Genomic DNA, 23,258 nt, shown 5'->3' on the forward strand with positions numbered 1-23,258 from the left:
CATTCAGAACAAAAGAAAATATATAATTTCTGGTGCTTTAGTGTTTTGGTTATTTTTAAACCAGGGGAGCACTGATAGCAGCATTGAAGTGGGGTTTGCAAGCAGTGGTACTTTGTGAACTGTACAATAAGCCAACTTGTAAGAAGAAGTAGAGAGCAAAAATAGCTCCTTTCTAACTTTTATATAACAGAAAAACCTACTGCAAGTCACTCACAGGCTTTCTCCTGAATACCCTAAAGCACATCAGGGAATTCAGTGTCTGAAGGGAAGCATGACAATGAGAAGAGAAGAACATGCTGCAACATTCAAACACACTTGCAACAGCACCAAGTTTAAAGGCCCTGCTGTTGTTTGATCACAAGAGTCAGCCTCTTCACATGACCAAGACCACATTACAGGGCTGTGAATCAAACACAGTTGGTCTCCTTTACAAGCCACAACCATGCTGAGAATGGGAATCAGGCCTAGAGATGACAGCAAAACTATTTCTAATGTTCAAAACTCCACCTCTCTTCCAATTAAACATCAATCCTTGCCTCATTTTAGTCACTGGTAAAGCCTGTCAGGCCCAACATGACCAGGATTTAACACAAGGGAGGTAGGTGGGAGGGTGTCTTGTTCCAACTGAAGACTCAGGTACTGGCATCAGAAGAGTCTGGAGGTTGATACTCACCGTGTTTTCTCCCAGAGAAAGGAGACAATCTTCTGGTCATCTGAGCTCTTGCTGCCATCTAGAGTGGTGCTGTCCACAGGAAGAGTTAATTCTTTATCTGGACCAGCATCTGCCTTTGGGGGCTTATTGTTCTCTGGAAAAGGATGTGGTGTTTTTCATACACATGCCATAAAAGGTGGAGCTTCAAACCCCAGCATGAAGAATTTTCTCCATCATCTCTAATACATTTCTTTCCCACTAGCTCAACCTTGTGCTCAGGAAAAAAAAATGAGGTCAGGTCAATGTTACATTCACATATCTGCAGTAAAATGAGAATGAAATCTAAGAGTTCTGGGTTTTGCTCTCATTTTCTAAGTCCTACTCTTATCCCAGGACCTTGCAGTGTGGTTAGAGACAGCTGCTGGGAAATACAATCTTGTTCTGATGGGGTAATGCCAGGCACAAAGAACATTGTGCAAAACAAGAGAACAGCCTAGAGAAGCAACATTCCTAGAGACTTTCTCCTGTTTCTCAGCACTTTTCCAGCCCAGAATGGTCCTGAACTAGAGCTGCTGGAAGCCACACAAAGCTACCCTAAGATCTAGAGCAGCTGACAGATCGATGCTCACCTCTAACCCATGGGATGAAAATGGCAACCACAGCTGAAGGCAGCTTACCTGGCTGGACTATCACAGTGACCTCTGCAGTGGACTGGTGCCCAGCAGAATCAGTCACTATCAGCTGGTAAGTGTAATCCCCTTCTTGCATTGCAGAGAGCTGCAGGACTGGTGTCCTCACCCCCTTGGAGAAAACACAGGCAGGCATTAAAAGGAATCCTGCACAGATGATGGTGGATCAGAGCAGACTGCTTCTAAACCAGCTGTTATCAGCAGATTCCAGGGACTCATTACTACCTCCTGCTGTGGGGCCAGAAGTCTGTGACACACCAGCATGAAAGGTGCTTACAGCTACATTTATGCACAGCAACAAGGACACTGCTGTGGCAAGAGTAACACCATGCAGGTGTTCAGACCTTCTGGGATTCAACAGCTAACAGCTCAAGCAGAACCTCTGGGGAGCTCTGTGTGAAGCATGCACAGTGAAGGTGATTCATGGCCTTCTTATTCCATCAATTTGACAGCAGTAAATCTTCAAAGGACCAATGATGTCCTGGAAACAAGTTCCAGCTTTTACTGTTTAGGACTGAGGAGTGTCTGGACAGTATGAGCAAAGTTTAGACTTCATGGTTCAACTCCAAAGAGCCAGTCCAGTGTGTTTGTCCAGCATGACCTGGGACAAGGAGCTATCTGTGTCTAAATGTCATCCTGAGTGAGTCACCTAAAGATCACAGTCTGGCTTCCACACCTGCTGAGAGAGAGCACTTAAAACATCCCCATTTTACCATCATTGATTTAGCTATCACTAATGTTCTCAGAAGTCAGCAACTGAGCAGGGGAAGAACACATTTCCCTAACAGCCACGTAGGCTGAAGTGAGGTACAGGGGTGGGATCAAGTTGTGCTGAGATCTGTTGGATGGGACATCAGAATCCAGAGCCACCAGATCCCACCCCTCTCAGTCCTCCACTCTTCAGCAGTATTTAAAACTGCTGCTCAGGACAGGAAACAGCATGCCAGTGAAAACCTGCAGCTGGACTGGTACACCTGCTCAGCCACTAAGCTAATACCAGCTTGGTGTGGATTTAGTTTTAAGCATCTATTTAATCACCACATACTCACTCTGTAGGATTATAAGAGGTATTTGCTAACAGGCAATTAAAAATGGTTTGATTATAGACAAAATTCCAGCTAGAGAGTAATCCAGGTTGGGTAGCAGAGACCTGCACTGACCTGCATCTCCATCACCTTCCCTTTGCTGTTGGGGCTGAGCAGCCACTCGTAGCTGACAATGCTGTGGTCGTCGGTGCTCTGGTTCCCGTAGAGAGTGATGGAGTTCTGGGGCAGGGTGATCACCTGGTTTGGGCCTGCATTTGCCACTGGAGGGTAATCCACTGCTTTGTTCACTGTCAGGTTTGCAGTGGTGGAGTTGCTGGCACCATCTGAGTCCACTACTGTTAGACTGAAGAGGAGGGTGGGAAAAAAGGGGAAAATCAGTGAAGAGTTGTGGTTATCAGAGCTGAATACACCACACTGGCTTGGAGTCAACTGAAAGGCAGAAGAAGAGTTAGAAAATGAAGACATTTTTAAGGGCAGGAGAGTCTTTTTTTCCCTCAGGAGCAGCAAAACCCTATGGTTTGAAGCAGCTGTTCTTTTTCTGAACAGAAGATTCCCCCAAACACCCAAATATCTCCCTCAAAGTGACACAAGAAATGAACTCCTCAGGTCCATCTCTCAACTTGAAACCTATCAGCTAGCTCCAAGATAACACTGTGCTAGTAAAAGAGCATCAGCTTCCACACGCAGAATTGTGATGGAAAAGACCTCCCAACAGGAGACATTCATTAATGTGCTCACACAAGTTCATCATTAACCCTTGAGTGGCCTGAGAATGGCTCTTCAGGCAGGCAAGGTCCACAAAACTGAATGAATCTGGATCTAGATTTGAACAGCAACTTGATTAGTTCAGCTAGTAACTGCTCACAAGCAAAGAGTGCTCAGGTACAGGTACTCTGGATTATTTCAAATAGATCTGCTGAAGCACTGCATGGACATCACACCAAAATGCAGAGCACAGAGAAAACAGAACAAACCTGAAAGTACAACCAGCTCAGGCATGTGCATAAACCCATCAGGCCTCACTCACTTATCTGGGACAAACACATTGCATTTAAAAACTGGATCTAAAGACTGCATTTCTTCCTAAGCCCAAACAGTTTAGATCTGACATTTCAAGAGACATTTTGTAGTGCTGGCAGACTTTTCATTCCTTTCTTGCCATCCTCTTAAACCAGGGCTACAACTCAAGAATAAGAAGTAGCTTGGTAGCTTATCTCTTCTGAAGTGAAAAAGCTGTGAACGACCTTAAAGTGCAGGAGCAGGGAGAGAGTCCATCACAAATTGGAGTTCTCTCTCCTTGTGGTTTAGGGGTTTTTTTATTTACCAGACTAACACTTGAAGGATGTGGTTATGTTTTACTCTTAATGGATGAGATGTGGTCAACTCTTGCAGAGTATAACCCACCTGAATGTGTAATTGCCAGGTACCAGGTTGGTCAGTGTCAGTATGGCAGTATCGCTGGAAACCTTCTCCTCCCGCAGAGGGCCTCTCAGCTCCTCCCAGTGATAGCTGACAATTTTATCATCATCAGTGCTCTCTGTTTCAATCAGGATGAAAATACATAAATAAAGGAGTTGGGAAAATGCTGCATCACAATACCCAGATGTTTGGTCCCCTGTTTCAGCACTGAGGCATTTTTGGTCCCAGCTCAGAGGTCTCTGTTATGCCCCGACACATAAACTGAATGTTCTCCTCCACCCTGGTTTCACCCTTAATCTCAGGTTTCTCTGTGTGCTGGGGGAAGACAAAAAGCCCTAACAAAATACCAGCTGGGGGTAAGACAATATGAAGCTTGAGAAGGGAAGATGTAGACTGGAGATCAAAAAGAAATTCTTTACTGTGAGGGTGGGGAGACACTGGAAGGGGTTGCCCAGGGAAGCTGTGGATGTCCCTTCCCTGAAGGTGTTCAAGGCCAGGCTGGATGAGGCCTTGAGCAACCTGGGCTGGTGGGAGGTGTCCCTGTCCATGGCAGGGCAGTTGGAACTGGATGGGCTTTAAAGTCCCTTCCAATCCAAAGCATTCTTTGAATCTATGAATACATTTAAAGAAAGTCCTGCAAAGCTCTGGTGGGGGCCAGGGTCAGTAGCAGTGTTAGCTAATTACCACCTCTGAAGCTTAACACAAGAGGTCAGTAATTTTGACTGAGAGCAACTGGCTCTATTCTAAGCAGCAACCTCTAGAGCTTTTCCTCTTTTAGGAGACTGGCTCATGCCAGTGCCCTTCCGAAGGGGAAGGATGGAAAGGTGCTGCTGTGGGTGCATTCCCCTCTCCTGGCAAAAGAGGCCGGTTCTGCTTGCTGAAGTGTGTTTGACAGTATCACAGTCAGCTCCTCTTAAACTTCACCCAAAAGGCCAGCCCAGCCCCAAGCCCTGCGAGACTGCTGGCTTTCAAAGTGCAGGTACTCACGGCTGCCATCAATAACAGTTGAGATGGTTGGCAGTGAAATCTCCTGGAACTGTGGGGACACGATGGCAACAGGAGGCCGATTCACCCGTGGCTCTGCAACGAGAACCAAGCTGTTACAAGGCCATCTACAGGCTGATCACGACAACGAGCCCTGGCCAAGGAACTCTGCAAACCCACTCTGCCTCTGAGAGCCAGGAGCAGCAAGCAGAATACATATTGCACATCCTCTGCCTTCTCTCCTGCAGTCAGCCAATCCAGGAGAGGAGTCCAAAGTGTGGAACTGCAGCTCACAGCCAGCCACAGTTCAGACTGACTGCAGAGAACTGCACCATCAATCACAGTGGTTCCTGCTTTCAGCTGTTGCTGTGCCAGCTCAGGGAAACTGCTAACAAAAGGGGTTTTAAAGAGCAAGGAGGTGAGCTGCCATCACACCAGGACTCTGGCAACAGCTGCATCACTTCTCCCACACTGGGTCAAGCATTCAAGCACAGACCTCTCTCACAGAGCAGCACCTACAGCTTCTTGCCAAGGTTTGGCTGCTGCTCTGAAAAATGGAGGACTTTGATGCATGCTGCCAGCTGCAGATTCACTGCTTATAAGGCAATGATCAGCATCCAGAAGGCTGGCCACACACTCCTGCTAACTTAGGGATTGTAAAAGCACTTCTTTGCCCACAAAGGTTATGGAGAAAGTCTTGCTGAAGTGTGCAAATTAAAGGGATTTTTGCATAAAAGGACCTGTGGGTGCTTCTTCACACAGACCACCTAAAAAGTGAGACCTGGTGAGAGAGCACAAGCTGCTGTACCCACAGCAGCTCACCTGCAAGCCACATCTCACAGGAGGGAATAAGATTAAACTTCACCTGCCTGTGGTTGGGATGACAGGGGATGAAAGAACCTCCAAATGGAGCTTCAAAGCTCAGCCTTCCCTTCATTTTTTTTTTTGCTCCTGCTGCTATAAGCATTTAACCTGGTTACAACTAGCTGTTGTTGAAGCAGGGGCCTCCCAGGGCCAGGAATTTACTAGGCACATCTGCAGCAGTGGTTGCAGCTCTTCGACTGAGTGGTTGGACTGCGTGCAGCGGAGCAGCAATGCCGCTGTGCTTGGGCAACGGTTCCTCACCTCAGCAAATGCCTTAGCACACGTGCATGCACCCTGAGTTCACAGCACAGTGACTCTTCTCTGTGTTAAAGCAGGGTTCAGTCAACCACAAGTGCCATGGCTGGCCAGAGGAAAGGGACACATCTCCACCAACTCACTTGGATTCACCGTTACATTCACGTAGCCCTCTCCACGCGCGTTCTCCCCATCCACCACGACCTTGAACTCATACAGACCCACAGTGAGCTGGAAGCAAAGATACAAAAAAGAGTACAGAATTGTTTGGGTTGGAAAAGCCCTCTGAGATCATCGAGTCCAACCATCAACCTAACACCACTGTGGCCATTAAACCACATCCCAAAGGCCACAGGTTTCTTCAACGCCTCCAGGGATGGTGACTCCACCGCATCCCTGGGCAGCCTGTTCCACTGCCTGACCACTCCTGCAGGGAAGAAATCCTTCCTAATTTTTCCCCCATTTGCCTTCAGGATGGTGGCACCTTGTCAGGAGCAATTAGGAGGTCAAGTTACCATGCTTTGGCACAGCAAGCACATTAGCAGCACAAACCACAGGCAATTATGCTTCAACCTACGTGTACACAGCACAGGATGGTGTCCATGCCAAGGGGGTATTATGTGTCTCTTCCTTTACAAAGGCTATGCAGAAACCAAAGACTAATATTTCTTTCTGCCCCAGGATTGTCAGTCAAGCTTTATTTTCTACCAACAATAGGCAAACAGAAGAGAGATAACAGAGATTAGTTCAGGTTGTCTGCCCACAGGAATCTGTGGGCAGATTGCATTCGAGATGAGAAATGCTGCGTGCAAGAGAAGAGGAGGAAAAAAAGAAGAGATCTTTTCTGGTGTGTTTTAACAAGGGAAAGTATTTCTTCTTTTCCTCCTAGGTGACATGAGTTAGGCAGTCACCCCTCCATCATTCACTACCAAACCAAGATAAGAAGGCAAAGGGCAGCACCCATGATATTCAAAAGGCTGAAACCCCGACAGAGGCAGACACGCTCCTTTCAGAGGGCTTTCCTCTGCACAGTATTGTGACTAAAGCCTGCAGATGTTTTTCTGAGTGCAGCAGAACCCAAGATGCTGCAAAGAAGGTCTCATAAATACTGTATATTCACACAATATTTAAAGCCATTTCCTTGTTAAGATTCCCATGTGCAGAACCTGGCAACTCTTTCAGTTAGGGCTTAGTCTGAAAGCAGCAGCCAGGGATGTGCTGGGAGGTGCTCCCCAGCTCTCATTATTGGAATCAGTTGAGTCCTTTTTACAGCAGGTAGCACAAAGCTTCAGCCCTGAACAGCCCCACCACGCTGTTCCAGCAGCAGAAATATTCCCAGCCCTTTGTTCATGTTAAATGGTGCTGTTTGGGTGGCTTGACACACCACTGGTAGGCAGCTTTTAGATCCCGAAATCAATTTCTTCTTTCCCTCATGCCAGATCAATCTCCTTTTCATAAGAGATTTAGAAGAGGGCTTGCAGACAAATGTTGGCTGCCTGCCCATCATGCAATTTCCTATTCATCCTGAAATCACACACAAGTCTTCCCTGGCTGCCAGGGTCCCCATCTCCTCCACTTGGCATTTAACACAACAGGATACAAAGCAGCAAAAGCTTTACCTTAGATAACTTAAGGGTCTGGGAGTGCTTCCCTTCCATCTCTCCACTGTAGTCTTTTGGATGAGTAATCAATTCCCACTCATAGGAATAAGTGGTTCCTGCAAAACAAAATAGAGCAATAAAAAAGGTGCAGATGTTTGTTTTTAAGGCTGCCTTTCTGCCAGGCTACAGAAAAGCAAAGGTATTAAACATTTATAAGGCACATTCTGCTGCACTATGGAGGAATGAGGCAGCTTGGAATTTGGGCTGCAGCTTTTTGGGAATATACCCAGGAAAAGAGACAATCTGTGCTTCTGAAGACATTCACTCTGTCTTCAGCCAAAACCCATCCTGCAGCCTCAGAGGCATTAAAGAGCTTTGGAATGATCACCGCTCCAGGATAAGGAGAGAGAAAAGCCTTATCATGCCCTCAAACCCTGCAGGCACAAGGTAAGAGCAGTTTCTGAAGAGGAATTCATCCCTGTTGCTACACCACGTGCCTGGCTCTCCTCTGCAGCCTCCCCCTGCCACCGTGGACAGAGCTACAGGCAAGAGCTTCCCAAATACCTCTGAACAATTTGCATGATGAAACAGGGAATGTATAGAAACCAGTTCCTCAGCATGTCAACACCCCCCCAGATCAGAGCCCAATCCACCAGACGAGACACCACCAGCTCAGACAGCTTGTCACCTATCAGTAAACATCCCAAAGAGATGCTGCAGACCCCCTGCTCCCTCACAGCCCACTTGGAGAACTCACCACCTCCCAAACCTGACTCTGCAGCACCTTCAGTGGGCTTCGTCTTGCTGTTTTCTGAGAGGCAATACCTCAGGCTGAAAAAACTTCTACAGGGAAGTGTTCCCCAACAAAAGGCATTTCAAGATTGCCCTCATCTAATGCTATATACAAAAAGAGTCCATTTCCCACTTCCCCACCAGAAGCCCTCAGCAGAATTCCCAGGGAAGCCTTACGAGGTGGTGGCTCAGGAAGCACAAAAGCATTCAGCTGCACTTCATTCTTTGGCAGGGTCACTTCCACGCTGTCCCCAGCAGAAACAACCAGCTCCTTCATAACTGAGAGAGGGAGAAACACAGGATTGAAAGAGCAACAGGGGAAAAACCCCCAAAATATTAAGCATATGCACAAAACCTGCCTTGGCTGGAGAGCCTGAAGAATGAAACTGCCTAGAAATGGCTTTATTTTGTAAACACCTCCTCCTCAGCACAGCTCCCGGGTCAGGTTTCCCTCTCTTCATTAATGCAGAGGCACTAATGGGGTTTTACCATTTGAAGACAAGCCCCAAATTACTCAGTCATCTCTCTCTCTCTTTGCAGATACTGTGCAGCTTTTGCTCCTTTTCTAAAGAGCTGAAATGTGACCCTCAGGCCCTGTACAGGAGAATCCATTGAGCCAGGCCCTCAGGATGGGAAGGGTTTTTACCTGGGAGGTTTGCAGCAGAGAAGCCAGCTGCAGTCTCCTGGCACAGCAAGACAAACCCTGTCATTTCCCAAGCTGCAACTCCAGAGCTTCACAAGCAGGTGAAGAATCTGTGGTATTTCTGCTCTGAAGAATTGCTTGGGGGCTAAGGGATTTATTTTTTTCCTCTAAAGCTGCACAGCTACTGCCCCAAGAGGGGGAACTCAAAACACAAACCTCCTCTTTTTATTTGTGTTTCCTATCCAATCTCTGCTTAAGAATTTTCTTGCCATTCCAGTTCAGACAAATGGACAGGTAGCTTGTTTTTAAAGCCTAGGGTTGGAACTGGATGATCTTTAAGGTCCCTTCCAACACATTCTATGGCTACAGATTAAAGACTTGAAAACCATGGTTGGTGACATGAAGGCAAGCAGAAAGTTGACCACATTTCTTCTTGGCCTCCTCATCCCCTTCTTCCCTTCCCATCTGCTTTATCTTTGTCTTTTTATTGTTGGGTCTGGGAAATTATGCACAGAAAACAAGACTTTAAGTTGCTTTACCCTAGTTTGACCCTGTCACTGTTTCAGAGGTATGCACAAGAAATTCAAGTTAAAAGAGATGAGGAAAATGGCAATAAACCTTTCTTCCTTTCTTTCCATCTGTTCTTTCATCCTTTCTCCATCTGTTTATTAGCTACTGGAATGAAGCTGTTAACTGAAAGAAAACAAAGTCATCCCTTTTTTTTCCTTTCCCCTCTCAATTACACCAGCTCTTGAGATGATATTGCCCAGGGAGGTTGTGGATGCCCCATCTCTGGAGGGGTTCAAAGCCAGGTTGGATGAGGCTTTGAGCAAGCTGGGCTAATGGGAGGTGTCTCTGCCCACAGCAGCGGGGTTGGAACAAGATGATCTTTAAGGTCTCTTTCCATCCCAAACTGTTCTATGACTTTTAACTCTTTAGGTCTTTCATCTGCAAAAGAGTTCCAAGGTAAAAAGAAATCTGATCTCAGTAGGGAAAAAAACCCTAACACACTGAAACCCAAACAAACAAACAAAACCCCAAATCCTGCTTGGAAAAACTACCCTCCTGCTCCTCTTTCTATTACTGAGCAGAACAAGGAGACCCTGATTATGTTATTTTTCCACCACAAGCCACTGAAGACATTTCAAAGGGATTTTCCAGCCTGAGCTGGGGTAAGCCCATATTAAGAACACTGTAACTTGTGGACACAAACATCCAACGAGCTTCCTGCCAAAAGAGTCCTTGGATGCAGTGTTTCCTTTACACTTTCCATTTGTTCCCTTGTAAGGGAAAAGAACCTTAAAATCAAAAGAAATTCAGCTGGGAATACTTCAGCAAACTGGGTGAGCTCAGTCCTGAGGTATCACCCAAGCAGCACACACCAAGCACCACATGCACACATCCTGACAGGGTAAGTGGATGACTGGGTGAGTTAACAGAGCTCTCCAAAGAGCATTTTGGCTTTCACACATCCTCAACACTTTGAGAAATACCAGTGTGGCCAGAAACATCATCATGCTGCAAAGCAGAGCATGAGCTAACAGCCAAAGAGGCTGCTCTCCATGGCTCAACTCTGCACTGACACTTCAGGGACAGAAGGGAATCAGTCACACTCTGTTTTGAGCAGACATTAAGAGGTCTGCTCAGTTTGATAGATAGCAGCATGTCAAGACTACTGGAAGAATGCTTCATGGGACTGTGCCTTGCACCAGGTCTCAATTCTCACTTTGAGAGCATCACCATTATTTCAGGCTGTTCTTGGAAACAGAGTCAATGCTCACAGGCAGATTTATGATGCCAAAGTGCCACTCTCAGAGCTCAGGAGTTAATGGGGTCCAATCAGCACATGCACTGAAGCACTACCTCAAAGGTAACACTTCTGAAATCATAGAATGGCAGAAGGGACCTTAAAGATCAGCCAGTTCCAAACCCCCTGCCTCGGGCAAGGACACCTCCCACTAGATTATATTGCTCAAAGTCTCATCTAGCCTGGTCTTAAACACTTCTAGGGATGAGGTGTCCACAGCTTCTCCGGGCAACCTGTTCCAGGGTCTCACCACCCTCATAGTAAAGAGCTTCTTCCTAATCTCCACTCTAAATCTCCCCTCCTGTAGCTTCAATCCATCACCCCTCATCCTCGCACTACAGGCCCTTGACAGAAGCCCCTAATGTCCAACCTAAATCCCCCCTGCCCTAGTTTCAAACCGCCCCCCCTTGCCCTACCCTAAAATGAGCTCCTTTGTCCCAGCACGGTTTCGCACTAGCTCGTCACCCGCGGGCAGGTGGCACTCGCTGTGTGCCCTCACCTGGTGTGGCGGCAGTAGTGCTTGGTGACACGGCAGGGCTGGGCTGGGCTGTGGAAGCGCTGCCGTTGGTGGGAATCCCACTTGGCACAGAGGTCGCTGCCTGCACCTTCGCCGTGCTCCTCGCCGGCGCAGGGCTGGCCGTGGGCAGCACGCCTGAAGAGTGAGGGTGGCCCGAAGCATCAGCTGCCTGCCCAGGCTTCTCAGTCCTCCCTGTGGCTGCAGGACTGGAGAGCGTAGCCAGCACTGATGGCTCTGGTGCAGGTGTTCCTGTGTGCATCTGGAAAGGATAAAGTTGTCTTAGTTTGACTTGAACACTCAGTGGCAGTCTTGTTCTACTGCAGCTGCACTTCACCTCCTTCCTCCTCCTAGGGAGGCTGGGAAGTCCCTGGTTTGTTTTGTCCAGGACATATCTTTTACTATTTCCTTTTTTCTCTCCTGTTTCTCCATATTCTTCACAGGAGATTCATAGAATGGTTTGGGTTGGACAGGACCAGCCCCCCTGCCATGGGCAGGGACACCTCCCACTAGACCACATTGCTCAAAGCCTCATCCAGTCTGGCCTTAAACACCTCCAGGGTGTTCTTAACTGAACCCCAGTTAAGAACACAGGTTCAACTACAGCATCTGAAGTACCACCATGGCTGTTGATGTGGCAACCATAGAACTGCTGAGGTTGGAAGAGGCTTTTGAGATTGAGTCCAACCCCTCAGCTAGAGCTCACAGTCCCACCACCACTACTAAGCTACTACCACTAAACTACATCCCTCAGCACCACATTCATGCAACAGAAGATCTAGGTTCAAATCCACAGTGAGTGGAGCTCAAAGAACAGAGAGGTGAGATAAAACAGGAGCAAAAAAAACCAAACCCAGGAACCAGGAGCTGGGGTTCAAAGTTTCTTTCCTGCCAGAGTGGTCAGGCATTGGAGCAGGCTGCCCAGGGAGGTGGTGGAGTCCCCATCCCTGGAGGTGTTCAAGAAACCTGTGGGACTTTGGGCCATGGTTTAAGGGCCAGGGTGGTGCTAGGCCAATGATTGGTCTGGATGATCTCAGAGGGCTTCCAGCCAGAGCAGTTCTCTGCCTCTATGATTTGCTGTGGCCACACATTCCTCTGTGCCGCGGCGAGCACGAAGCAGGAGGATTGCGATGGCATTTTTATGTAATCACCAAATCACTGCAGCAGGAGGAAATTCATCTCAGGATCACTCTTCAAAGCAAGGTGACCTGACAAACAGCTCCCTGCGTGCATGCCACAGGAGATGCTGCTGGGGCAGGGAGCTGAGCTTGTGGGCAGAGTTTGCTCACACAGGATGAGCCACTTGATTGAAAACAATCAAAGGGGCAGGAACAATTTCCTCTCTTTCATCAGAAAATTCCTTTCACAGTACCTAGCCCCCACTCCAGCTCTTAAGCCTGCCAGGAAATACTCCTGACAGTTTACCTTCCACCATGAAGCACATGTGTGGAGCACATTGGGGTGAGCTGAGTATTCTGAGAGCATCTGCTAAATATTTCAAAGGGAGCAATTTAACATCTTCCAGTTGGGAAGTGGTGTGGAGATGAACCGCCCACCACCACTCCAGGCTAGAGGAGCTGATCTGAAGTTCATAGTGGAGGAAATATTCTCAGACTTTTACATCTTGCTGTTGGCACTCAGTTAAGAGGAACTGGAGAAATCACTCCAGACCGTGGTGGGCAGCATCCTGGTCACTAAATGGGCAGGGCTGCAGAAAATACTAACTGCCAGTTGGAAAACTAAAGCCATGCTGCACATAGTTAAGCAGCCAGCCAAACCAGGAGGGGCAGTGAAGGCACTGAATGCTTCTCTGCAAGGTCTGACTGCAGTTTTGAGCAATTCTTTTCCTCTCCCATACCTCAGGTACCTTTCTTTCAGCCACAGAACCGAGTGAGCTGGGGTTGTTCAGCATAGAAAAGACCCCAGGGGGACCTCAGAGCTGCTTTCCAATACCTGAAGGGATCCTGCAGGAAGGCTGCAGAGGGACTTTTCATGAGGGTGTCATAAGACAGGAGCAGGGAGAACGGTTTGAAGCTGAGGGAGAAGAGGGTTAGACTGGAGCTTAGGAAGAAGTTCTTCAGTACAAAGGTGGTAGGACTCTGGAACAGGTTGCCCAGGGAGATTGTGGCTGCCTTCTCCCTGGGGGTGTTCCAGGCCAGGCTGGATGAAGCCTTGAGCAGTCAAGTCTAGTTGAGAGACATTCCTGCCCATAGCAGGGAGGTTGGAATAGATGATCTCTGGGGTCCCTTCCAACCTGACCCATTCTATGATTCTGTGAACTTCAACCAGTTCAATTCATTTGTGTTTATCAACATTTTAGCTCTATGGACCAAAGACTCAATCTCTGTTACAGCCATCAGCTATTTTCCCTCCATGTGCTTACTTCCTGACAGGCTTCCTTTATCCTCACCCAAACTATGGATTCTTTGGAACAAAGGTGAGGGCAAAAACCTGTCCCACTGCTCTGTGCTGCTCTTCAGCAGCAGCCCCAGGACAGCTGGCTGTGCAAGCAGCAGCATCTTGCACCCATTCATAACAGGTCAGCTCAGGATGCTGATTCCCTTTCACCAAGTACATGAATCAAATAAGTTAGGAATGGTGGCACTAGAGGGGAACAGCCAGGAAGGGGCTTGGACACTTGAGATAGGGTCTTGAGGAAAGGCACAGGAGCAGAAATCTCCACAACTTGATACCATTAAGGGAAAATACTTTTTCCTTAGCAAGAATCAACTCAGCTGGGTCACAAGAGCCATGACACCAAACAATATGCAGGAGACCACCATCCTCCTGCTGGCCATGGCAGCCCCATCTCCACTCTGCCTGGTAACAACTTCAGCGAGCCAAACGCTTCCCTGGCTCACTTTTTAATGCCTAAAGAAAAAGCACTTTCCAGTTAAGAGAGATCCTCTTCCTCCCAGAAGTCTTCAGGATAAATTGACAGCCAAATGTCTGCAGAGAGCTTGAATTAGATAAGCTTTGCCTGGGGCAACATAACAGTCAAAAAATGCCTGTAATGCTTGCAAGCTGAGACATTTCTTATCTTTACTCCATAACCCTGAATTCTTTACAGCAAAGAACAGAAGAATTCATACTTGAGGATAAATGAGGAGGAGACCAGAAGCTTGCCAGCTGTCCTGTCTTGTTAGCTTGGAAATCAGAGAGAAGTGGCACATTGGCCTGCGTGAGCGTAGGAGTGTCAGACACCTCTGACTCCAAGCCCTAATTGCCTTTGGCCTGGGATAGGTGACCTGAGTGTTTGATGTCTTGAAGGTGGGACCAGAGCAGCTACGTGCATCAAAATCCACACTGAAACAAAGTTGTTTGAAAGAAAAACATCTGTGCTCTGCAATTCTAATTGAAATGGGTCTCACTTTGCCAAGCCTGGTCTAAGCTTACAAAATAAGCTCTTTTCAGCTTCCACTGGCCTTAGCTGTTTGTGAAGCTTGCCTGTGAAGACAAGAATGTCTTGCCTCAAGACATAAAAATATGGATAATGCCACACATCATTAGAGTTAGTGCTGGCTGTGAAGAGAGACCTTTCCTCCTTGCTCACAGGGTGAAAAGCACCCAGGACTAGCAGGGAGCAGGACAGCAAGTGCCAAGCTGGGCTTGCCAGGAACAACAGCAGCCAGAATTGTGAGGACAGGAAGGAGTGCCCTGGCTCTGTTCTAACAACTCCACTTTGAAGGCTGCAGCTTTTTCCAGCCCACCTGCAGAGCTGCTGCAGTGCTGCACTTCCCCACCTCTCCCAACTGGCTGGCAGATGCATTGCTGCATTTGGAAACTGCTGGGCAGTTCTAGAAGGCAGAGAAAAAAAAATTGGTGCCTGGAAGAAAAATGTCTCTCACCTTAATGGAAAAGTACAAATTGCTCTTCCCTAGTCCAGAGCTGAGGAGCAGGATGCCCTGTGCTTTACCCTGGGCCACTCTCCTTCACCTATCCCTGGTTCCATCACATGGGTACAGTAAAACCACAAATTAATGGAGCTGCACATTAACGAGGGACACTGCAGAGGGCTACAGAGCCACTGCAACTGAGAGGGGGAAATTAAAACCCTGAATCAATGTTTCCCTAAAAGTGTCCCCTGGCTTCTCCCCGAGTCTCCAGGAGCAAAGGAAAATATCTGCCTTCCACAGAGGCAGTGCTCATGAGCAGAAGAGGGGAATATGCACATTCATTTCTTTCTCCTCTTATAGAGGGGAGCAACTCTGACCTCAAATGTCCTTTCTCACTTCAGCTGTTTGATGCTCCCAGGTTTGAACTGCTTGCCATGCAGCAATGACCCAGTGCTATCCCCACCCTGCAGACTTTAAAGAATACAGCACTGAATTCACAGCATTCCCCTCCTGGAGCCATGGACATGAGGGACTTCTTAGGGTGGGTAGATGATTCGGAGTGGATGTTAGGAAGAACTTCTTCCCCCATGAGGGTGGTGAGACACTGGAACAGGCTGCCCTGGGAGGTGGTGGAAGCCTCATCCCTGGAGGTTTTTAAGGCCAGGCTGGATGTGGCTCTGGGCAACCTGATGTAGTGTGAGGGGTCCCTACCCATGGTAGGGGTTTGGAAGCAGATGATCCTTGAGGTCCCTTCCAACCCCAACAATTCTATGATTCTATGACAGGGCCACATCTAGGCCAAGTGAAGGTCCACTGTCACTTCACTTACTCTGGCCCATCACCAACTGAACCTGGAAGACACCCTGCTTCAGCATTTCCCTCCTGCAAAGGCTGGCCATGTCCCAAGTACACAGCCTCCAATGTTATATCCTTGGCCTAAATTAAGCTGTCTCAGATCAGGGACACAAGGACAGCTGCAGAGCTTGCCTTGGACTTTGCAGGTGAAAGTTGGATGGTTCAATAATCAAGGAATTATTAGCTCAGGGCTGGGTAGAACCAGCTTCAGATCAATCCTCCTGTTAAGGTGGATTGTTTTAATTCCTTCTCCTCCTCCAAAACTCCATCCTAAAGCTCAGAAATGTGCCTGCCAGGAATTCCAGCACAGCCAGTTTATTTTAGTGAGGTTTTTATTCTGGTGAGCCTGCATTTTGGTAAGAGACACAGATCTTCTTACCAGCAAAAAACAGTAAGGAGAGGAAAAACCTTTCCCCAGCACCTATCTAACAGCACACCTTAAGGACAACAGGAGCACTTCCTAAAGATGGGAAATTCTGGATACTCAGCAATATTCAGAAGCTGATTAATCCATGCCATTTAATATGTGTCACCAATTTACTGGGCAGGCACTGAACAGGCAATTCAGAATGCAAGACTGAAAATGGGACAAGCAGGGAGCTATAACTGTTACCCAAGAGCAACAGAAGCCTTTTAAGACTGGCAGTGAAGAAGTCTCTCTTCTGCTGCACGTGTAACAACTGAGAGAATGAGGTCACTGTGTAAACCTCAACTGTTAGGAGGAGAAAAGAACAGGCAGGGTGGAAATGCTGCAGTACTGCAGGGGAGAGGGAAAGCTGAGATCTTGAGTCAACCCTAAATGCTGTGGGGTTCTGGAAAATCAAACATTTGTAAAGCTTTAGTGCATGATTTCACACAGCAGCCAGGCTGCCCTGGAGCTCTCAGCAGTGTCCCTTGGCTGCTCTCCACATCCTGCTCTGCAGGGTGGTGGCTCAGACCAGTTCCAGCTCTACCTGGAACTAAGGTTTGAATACAAGGGAAGAGAGAAAAATTCACTCAGGTTTCCAGAGCAAGAATGTAACTACAGGAAAAAAGCATCAGGCTTTAGTGGTGCCAAGTCCTAGAAACAGGGCAAAAGGTATTTAAGGACCAGTTCCACCAGGCAGAATTCTTTCAGTTTCACCATGGGCTCTTTGGTATTCTAAGGCTCAAAATCCACACAGTTGCAGCTCTAAAAAAAAAATCCAAATATCATTTAACAATTCAGTTGTGCCAATTCCTCTTTCAACAGCCAGATTTACTAGCTTAACATGCCATGTGTTTGGAGCAGAGACTAAACTGGTTTCATTCAACCAGTGCCAATGGAAGCTTTCATGGATTTGAAAAACTGAAGCAGCCTTCAAAACCAGAACAAATAAAAAAAGGGGAAAAAAAATGGTTGGCATTAAGGTGCCAACTCAAGCAGACTGAGCTGAAAGCACACTGGAAACTCTATGCCTGAGTCTATAAATAACATTTAACTGCCTCAATTCAGCACTCAAAGGAAAAGAGCTTATTTTGGTTTGTGGCTTTAAAAAGGTACTTCTACAGGTGATGGTTTTCAGCTCCCAGGCACTTCCCACTGGCAACACATCTCACCTTTCCTTCTCATCTGGCTGTGTGATCAGACAAAGGACAAGCATTATCATGATCTCCATCTCCCCTCACCTTCCCAAAGACAATTTATCCCAGAAAGGAAGAAGAGGGAAAAAAAAACAACCAACCAACACCCCAAACCCATCTCTGTGCTCCCCCAAACCCACCTCTGTGTTCCCCCAAACAGAACAAAACCCTAACCCTTGGCTTGCCTTGTTGAGAGAAGGCTGAAAACAGGCATCCAAGAAAGGTGTCCTATTGCTTGAGCAGTTTGAAGTCAGTCTACATACAGCAAGGCTGAGGAGAGCTGGGTGACAGCCACCCAAGGGAGCCCTACCTCAGCCCAGCAGTCACTCACCTGTGGCAAGCCAGCGCCATCTGCATCACTCGACCTGTTCACATTATTGCTGTTAGGAGGGGGCAGGCTTTTGGGTTTCTGCTCTCTTGAACTCTGTCCTTCTTTCAGGAAGTCTTTCTTCTCATGTGGATGGTCACCAGGAACAGACCTGTCTGCCACCAAGTGCCTCAGCACCTGCTCCTTCAAGCTCTCTGCTTCACTTTGGCTCCTCCTGGATTTGCTGTTGGGTGCCCTGGCTGCAGGCTCAGTGCTGGGGCTCGCTGCTGTGTCCCTTTCCAGGAGTTCCAACCTGTCACCTGCCAAGCTCCATCTCTGGAACGACCTCTGCAGTCTTTTTTTCCTCTGGACAGGGCTGCCCCATTTATGAATCCAGGTCTTCACATCATCTTCAGTGTGCAACTTCAAGTGCTCTGTGCTATTAGATTTCTTCAAAAACACCAAAACAGAGTCAGAAAAGCCAGTCCTGGCCACCTGGCACATGCCAGGCACAGTGCAGTTCACCTGGATGCACATATCTTCCAAGAACCAAAAGGCATCACAGGTGGGATTCTGGCAGCAGGCAGTTTGACAGGACTGAAGAGTGTGAAATCCTTCCAGAAGCTCTAAGTGGTGATCCTCCCACACCTGCAAACGGCCAGACAGGACCCTCCCTGGCTCACATTTAGATCTATTCCAGTTTGCATCTGGGAGAGGAGAGGGAAGACAAATAAAGAGAATTTTCAGTCTTTTGAAGCACTAGACAACAGATCCTTGTCAAGGTGAATTTAGGGCACAGGAGTAAACTGGGGGCTTCTCAGAATAGATACCTGGCCTCAGTACAGACCCAAGACTTCAAGCAACAATCTGCACCTCCCACCAAAGGGACTACAACTCCTCTTGACAGTGATGGAGCTAAAGCCATCTGACAACAAAAGAAGTGAAACCAAAAATGCTCCTCATTCAGAGAGGACTCTGAGGCACAGACTCAACAGAAGAGCCAGAAACTGAATCCCAATTGCAGATTCCTACTGTGACCAGTAAGCAGCACTGCCTCTCTGCCCACAGTGTGCCTTGAAGGGGAACACTGCAAACAATGGCACTGGCTTGGTTCACAGCACAAAGGCATTTCGCTCCCCCCACCTTCCAGGCTGATTTTTTTTTAGGTCAGTTACTTATTTTGACTGAAATGGCTTCACTTGAAGTCTTTACCTCTTCTAGAGCAGAGCTCTGCAAGGCCTGTTCCCACCACCTGCTCCTCCATCATGTTTTCTGTATGTCTGTCTGTATGTCTTTTTTGTTTAAGAGTCAGATCTCAGAGCAGTGGTAAAACAGCAACAGCTTTGCATATGGATTTCTTGGGGTTCCTCCTCCCCCCCTTTTAGCATCAAAAATTAAGAGTGCTTGCAGGGATCAATGGATTAAAGGCTTCCAAAATTCAGAGCTCTGCAGATTAAGGACTCCCTAAAAATAGATTAATGACCTAGGGGACTGTTAAAGTCTGCTGTCTTCAGCATCCAAGGGATAATAGGTCACTGGAAGATTACTTTACAAACTGCCACTGGACCCTGAGTAGTGCCAGCAGAGAATATGCTCCAGATCTCCTCCCTGTCTGTCATGGAAGGAGCTCTTGAGTATAACACAAACAGGAGACCTTTTCCTCTACTAAAACAGTCTGAATTTAAATGCTAATAGTCTGGTCCCCAATTCTTGACAAACAGAGGAGGATGGGGAAAACTCTCAGTGCTCTTACAACCAAAGAAAGCAGGTGGGGAAGGTGGAGGACACACTTCTTTGCAATTCAATTATCCCAACCACCACAGTAGGTCTAACAGCTTTTAGACTCCTGCTTATTAAAGGCACCCCCATGCAATGATTTCCTCAGCCAGCATGGATTAGTCACTTGTTTGAAGTGAAGGACAAAGGTCACAGTCACACACCCTTCGTGTGGAATCTCTTGCTACACCAAGAATTTCAGCCCCAAAAGGGAACTCATATCACCAGCAGGAAAAGTCTGGTTCTGAGACATCAGAAAGCAGGAACCAGAAGTGTGATTTATAGTTTATTGTGAGGCCAGCTCAGCAAAGGCACTTTGAAAACAAGGCTCCAGAAAGCATCAACTGCAGAATGCACTCAAGATCTGTGAGCATAGCACAGGGCACCAGAGCTCCCTGTACGTTTCTGAGCCCAGAGCTGGGGGCCGGGGAGGGAAGCTCTTACTTGGAGCAATGTCCAGCTGCAACGTGTAAATGAAACTTTGCACATGTTCAACAGAGAGAGAAGTTGACATCAGCACCTTTGAAACCATCACCATCATATTGTTTTCCTCCTCTCAAGTCCAAACCTCACTGCTCCTCACAGCAACTCAGAAGCTCCTATCAGAGCAGTGCAGCTCGCAGCTCCGCTGACCAGCAGGGGAATGGAACAGACAAGAACAGCTATTAATAAACTGAGGTTCACAGGCTTGCCCAGGCAGTTAATTCCTCCTGATATCAGATTAATGATTAAGGACTTGACTCAATAGACTTTTTAAATCTGTCACATGTAACTAATTATGTCAACACAGTGCCTCTTACATAACTCTGCATGATCACACTAATTGCAGGCAGCCATAATTCCTCCTCAGTGTAACAAACTCTGCTGCCTCAGCCACACAACCAACCACCAAAAGAAAAACACCACCACAACCAAACCCTCTAACAATGGAAAAAGTGCCCACATCAGGATAAGCTTGGCTTGGATAATTCTGTTTCTTTCCAAACACGCAGTGGCCTTCATGGTTTTAACTCTCCCAAGCAGAGCAGCAACTGCCCAGAACATTCTGAAGATGCTGCAGCAGCCCAGAGAACGTAGCCACATAACCCAGAAACTAAGCAAAACAACTCCCTTTTCTCATCTTGCTCTCATTAAGGCAAAGAAACCTTTCCAGCAAAAAGAAAGCTGGAAACGTGGGTGGACAGTAAGAAGTGAGGTCACCACCTCAAGTCTAGAATTCACTACAATAAGGGGGGAAAGGCACAAACTTTCCTAGCTGGGATCTGGTGCATGGGGGAAAATACAACCTCTTGGTGAAGATGTGGCCCCAAAACACTCAACAAGTCTCTCTGGAAAGTCAGAATCTGAACTTCAACACCACCACCACCACCCCTCCAAACCCAACCAAAACAAACTAAAACCCTCACACAATCCATTACATGAGAACTTCCAGACAAGCCACTGACTTGGTTATTTACTTGAGCAGGAGGTTGGTTGCTCAAGTTTGAACAGGAAAAGAAAAAACCCAAACATAACAACTAACCATAAGCAAACACAGGCTATTGACACACTGAGTCTGGGGAGAGTCTTAAACATCTGAGGGCTTAAAAAAACCCAATCCATTCCTGCCTCCCAGCTTTGCTTTGAATATTCCTCAGGTGGAGTTGTTCTCCAGATTATCATTTGTTCCTTAAAAAACAACAACCAAAGGAGATTCTCAGCTCAGAGAAAGCTCCAAGAGACACTGGCAAGTGTGTAGTTAGGGGACAGACACTCTGCTGCTGAGCACTTTGGTCACTCCCAACAGCAGCTGATTCCCTGAGCCATGCAGGGTTGGTAAGGGACCCCCCCCCCCCATGCCCCACATCTCTCCTACCCTTTTGTCAGCTCATTGTTGTTTGTTGCTTGCCTTTTAAAGCAGCTACCATGTCATGCAGCAAATCATTTCACTTTCAGAACATTCTGAAGAAGTGGAAAGGATAAATATCACAAAATCCGCAGAGCCCTCCCCAAGAGTCAAAAAAGAATCACCTGCTGAGGAGCACAAGGCACACAGGCACAGGTAGAACAGCTGCAGGCTTCTCAGCTCCCTTGCAGGTTTTCCCAGGCAGTTTTGGGGCAGAAACTGGGCGCTATTGCTGGACTTGGCTTCCAACCTCTTCTCCATGGCCTCTGTGGGCAGCAGCAGGGTTCTAGAGACATGCGAGACACAAAAGATCCACCGGCAGTTGGTACGTTCTTGCACAGACCTGGTCAACACCACGAGGAGCATGGAGCGTTTGCTGAGGACAAGGAACATCTTATCTTATCTACAGTGACTTAGTACAGCTGCTGCTAAGTAACTATCAATGTGCAATACTAAAATGAAATCCAGAGTGGAAAAGTTTCCAGTGCCGACCTGCAGCAGGCCACCACCATGGCCCTTCCCAGCCCCCTGGTGACCTCCTCCTCCAGCCTTTCAGTGGCAAAATCTCCAACATCACAGACTCCCAGATTGCAAAGGCACATCTGGGGCAATCTCAGTTTCAGATATACCAGAAGGAAAGGACACCCTGCCACCCCAGGAGCACAAGGCAGGCAGTGATAAACCCAGCACAGCTGCCCAGCGATGTCATCGCCTGCATGCTGGTGCTGGCTGGTACCAGCCAGACACAAAGAGGAACAAGAAGATGGCAATGCTGAGAAACACGGACCTGAAGACCTGGTGTGCCTCATGTTTTGCTCCCGAGGGCAAAGATCACACAAAGCACTGACACTCCGTTTCAGATGTCCCAACGCAAAAGGCTCTTTTACAGCCTCCTATATCACAGACATCCAAATGAGCTCTGGGTGATGTGTAACTGAGTATTTCCCATTTTCAAAGAGTAATGAAGCACCACTAGGCACAAGGAGTGAAATTTGCTGTTCCCGAAGAATTAAAAGGGAATACTGCCACAGATATGACTTAATGTTGTTACCGATCCGACTTAGCCGTTCCTGGTTTGTTAAACCTCGAGGGGATTTCGCTCTTTGCAAAGCCCGGGAGCTGCAGGAGCACCAGCAGGGCCGGGCACGGAGCGAAACTCACGACGGGATCTGTAAAACCTCGGCTGTTCAGCCAACAGGTCCCTAAGGAAACTTCTCGCCCACCCTGGTCCCCACTCCGCCAGCTCCTCCCTCCCACGGGGGCTGTCGCCGCCGGACCACACGGTTCAGTCCAAGCCGCCCGCGGAGCGCCCCGCACCTGCTCGGCTGGTAGGGACAGGCTGAGGGCGGAGGCCCCGGCGCAGAGCCGCTCGCAGCCCGTCAGTGCCCCCGTACCGGGCCCGAGGAGGGTGAGCGCCGGTCCGCCAGCGGGTACGTACCAGGGGCGCATGGCGAGGAAAGCTCGGCGGCTCCTCGGCGGCCTCAGGCGGGCGGCAGGACCGGGCACCAGGCGAGGCCGGCCCTCCAGCACGGCGGGCCAGGGGGCAGCGCGGCCTCCTGCCCCGCGGCCATGGCGGCGGCGGGAGCCCGCTCACCCCTCACCCGGAAACTGAACCACCACCTCCCGGAACCGGGACCGCCTCTCTGGGTGCCGGCCGGTCAGTACCACAGCTGCGGAGCTGCCTGTCCCGGTTCACACCGGCTCGGGGCGGGGCGTGGAGGGGCGTGGGCG

The 23,258-nt window shown here is 48.2% G+C and overlaps 1 protein-coding gene across 1 annotated transcript in view; it reads right to left on the bottom strand.

Annotated features, from left to right (window-relative positions):
- The window catches only part of KIAA0319L (KIAA0319 like), a 32,269-nt gene extending 10,456 nt beyond the window's left edge, over nucleotides 1-21,813 (bottom strand). The window contains exons 1-11 of the mRNA XM_009908407.2: nucleotides 21,653-21,813; nucleotides 17,891-18,573; nucleotides 11,252-11,528; nucleotides 8,480-8,581; nucleotides 7,529-7,626; nucleotides 6,053-6,140; nucleotides 4,794-4,886; nucleotides 3,792-3,924; nucleotides 2,502-2,730; nucleotides 1,330-1,453; nucleotides 674-806 (exon numbers count right to left, since the gene is read on the bottom strand). Of these exons, the coding sequence (XP_009906709.1) occupies nucleotides 674-806; nucleotides 1,330-1,453; nucleotides 2,502-2,730; nucleotides 3,792-3,924; nucleotides 4,794-4,886; nucleotides 6,053-6,140; nucleotides 7,529-7,626; nucleotides 8,480-8,581; nucleotides 11,252-11,528; nucleotides 17,891-18,573; nucleotides 21,653-21,788 (2,096 nt within the window). The 5' untranslated portion in view covers nucleotides 21,789-21,813. The remainder of the gene's footprint in view (nucleotides 1-673; nucleotides 807-1,329; nucleotides 1,454-2,501; nucleotides 2,731-3,791; nucleotides 3,925-4,793; nucleotides 4,887-6,052; nucleotides 6,141-7,528; nucleotides 7,627-8,479; nucleotides 8,582-11,251; nucleotides 11,529-17,890; nucleotides 18,574-21,652) is intronic.
- Between the last annotated feature and the right edge of the window lie 1,445 nt (nucleotides 21,814-23,258).

This window comes from Dryobates pubescens, chromosome 20 (assembly GCF_014839835.1).
Source record: "Dryobates pubescens isolate bDryPub1 chromosome 20, bDryPub1.pri, whole genome shotgun sequence".
In the NCBI taxonomy this organism is placed as follows: domain Eukaryota; kingdom Metazoa; phylum Chordata; class Aves; order Piciformes; family Picidae; genus Dryobates; species Dryobates pubescens.